This window comes from Vitis vinifera, chromosome 14, assembly GCF_030704535.1.
Source record: "Vitis vinifera cultivar Pinot Noir 40024 chromosome 14, ASM3070453v1".
Taxonomy (NCBI): Eukaryota; Viridiplantae; Streptophyta; class Magnoliopsida; order Vitales; family Vitaceae; genus Vitis; species Vitis vinifera.
This window is the reverse complement of record NC_081818.1, coordinates 9,035,034-9,037,082: the sequence shown is the minus strand read 5'-3', so window position 1 is coordinate 9,037,082 and position 2,049 is coordinate 9,035,034. Positions and strand designations below refer to the sequence as shown.

Genomic DNA, 2,049 nt, shown 5'->3' with positions numbered 1-2,049 from the left:
ATCAAATTTTTGTGAATAAGAGACACATGTAGGGTTTTTTTTAAAGTAAGAGAACAGAAAAGGGAGGAAATAGTAGTGGAATCGATATTAGCAACTTGCAAACCTGTACCATCTCCAAGAACAACCTCATCTTGTCCATCATATTCAAAATGAATGGAGAGATTAGTCAAATCAGACGTAATATTATGAGAAGCAGCTGAATCAAGAAGACATTTGTGATTCGATGGAGACAAAGAAGTAGTGCAATTGGCAACAGGTCAAGACTGCAGTTTGGCACAATTCTTTGTAGTGTGACTGAGGTGATCACATATTTGGCACACAACATAGGATTTCTTTAAAGAAGCTTTGTTGGAGGAACTTTGTTTGGAACGGTTCTTGCTATTTTTGAACCGAGGATTCAACGACTTTCGTTGGAAGGAATTGGCAATGACAACTAGGGTCGAAGAATTTCCATCAATGCGTTTGAGGTAGTGTTCATGACCAATTAATAGATCATGCAACTCTGCAAAAGACAAGGTAGTTTCTCTCGCGCATATGGGAGCCACCATATCTCGAAACTCATAACCAAGGACATTAAGCACATATAACGTCAAATCATCATCTGAAACAGGTGCATCAATCAACGAGAGTTCATAAGCAATTACCTTAACTGCATGAAGGAACTCAAACACCGTGTGGGAACCTTGTTGAATAAGGGTGAGATCTTTCTTCAATTGCATAATCCGAGCCCGAGATTTGCTAGCAAACAAGCAGGTAAGATGCTGCCAAGCATCACGACTTGTAGTGGTTATAACAATAAGAGGCATAACTGCTTCAGAAACGGAAGCAAAGATAGCATTCAACAGTAACTGGTCCTATCGGTACCAATGCGCATAAAGTGCCATAGCAGAGGCAGAAGAATCCGCAATAAGTTTAAGAGGACACCTAAGGGTGTCATCCAAATATTTCATCAGATCATATCCAATGAGAATGGTGAGAAAAGTTGCACGCCAAGAAGAATAATTTGAGGATGTGAGTTTGTAGGGTAATTGGATGGCAGTGTTGATAGTAATGAGATGAAGTGGAGACATAGAGTTGGAACCAGTGGGCTCCGAAGGAGGAGTAGAGTCAACACTGGACGACATGGAGTTGGAAGACGTTTATGATCTTGTGGAAGAAGAACACTTTAATACCATATAAGGATTATGCAAGTAATTTGGTAAAAATCTCCAATAATGTTTTGCATTACAACACCTCTTTATATAATACAAGATTATAGCTATTTAATGAATATACAACCATAAATAGGGCTACAACTATTTAAGGAATATATAACCAAAAAAACAGAGTTGTTATACAGAGATATTGATAGAAAGGAAATCATAGATGAACGTGATTTATGTGGATTCCAAATCATGAATGAGCATGATTTATGTGGATTCCCTTATACAAGGTCATTTTACAAGCAAATCTTAAAAAAATCATACATCTTAATAAGAAATAATAGGAAATTATCCTTTTGTATAAAATTCATAATCTAAGTATTGCAATTTATCCAAAATAGCAATGGTCAATTAAACTCCTAATAACAAAATGTCATCATGACACTAAACTCAAGACTAAGAACTAGATGGACTTTTGAAAACCCCTCCTACTCGAGCCACTCCTTGCCATAATTAAGCATAATTGAAAACATTTTAGTAAAGGAGCGAGTGTAAAGCCCAATAAGGAATATAAAGATGAAGTATACATGTTTTTAGAAATAAAATAGAGAATCTTTATAACATGCTTTTAAACATACCAAAACAAACTTATATTACATGTGTCATTTTCAAAACAATTTAAACATAGCATTATTTTGTGAACATACATATTAAATAAACGACATTGATGTTTTACAGAAAGAGCCCATCAAATTGGGACCTATAGAGATGCCTGTTATAATGGGACTTACAGAAGTGGCTAACCTCATGTGTTCCTTATATGATGGTGGGCAAAATAAAAACCAATCTAATAGTATACCATAGGTCAGTAACTACCTTACCGACTAGTTTTACAAATCATCATTAC

General features: G+C 35.6%; 1 protein-coding gene across 1 annotated transcript; it reads right to left on the bottom strand.

Moving 5' to 3' along the window:
* Positions 1–257: 257 nt before the first annotated feature.
* On the bottom strand, positions 258–806 carry LOC104881476 (retrovirus-related Pol polyprotein from transposon RE1). Its single transcript, XM_010661847.1, has one exon. The coding sequence runs from the start codon at positions 804–806 to the stop codon at positions 258–260; it is 549 nt and encodes a 182-aa protein (XP_010660149.1).
* Between the last annotated feature and the right edge of the window lie 1,243 nt (positions 807–2,049).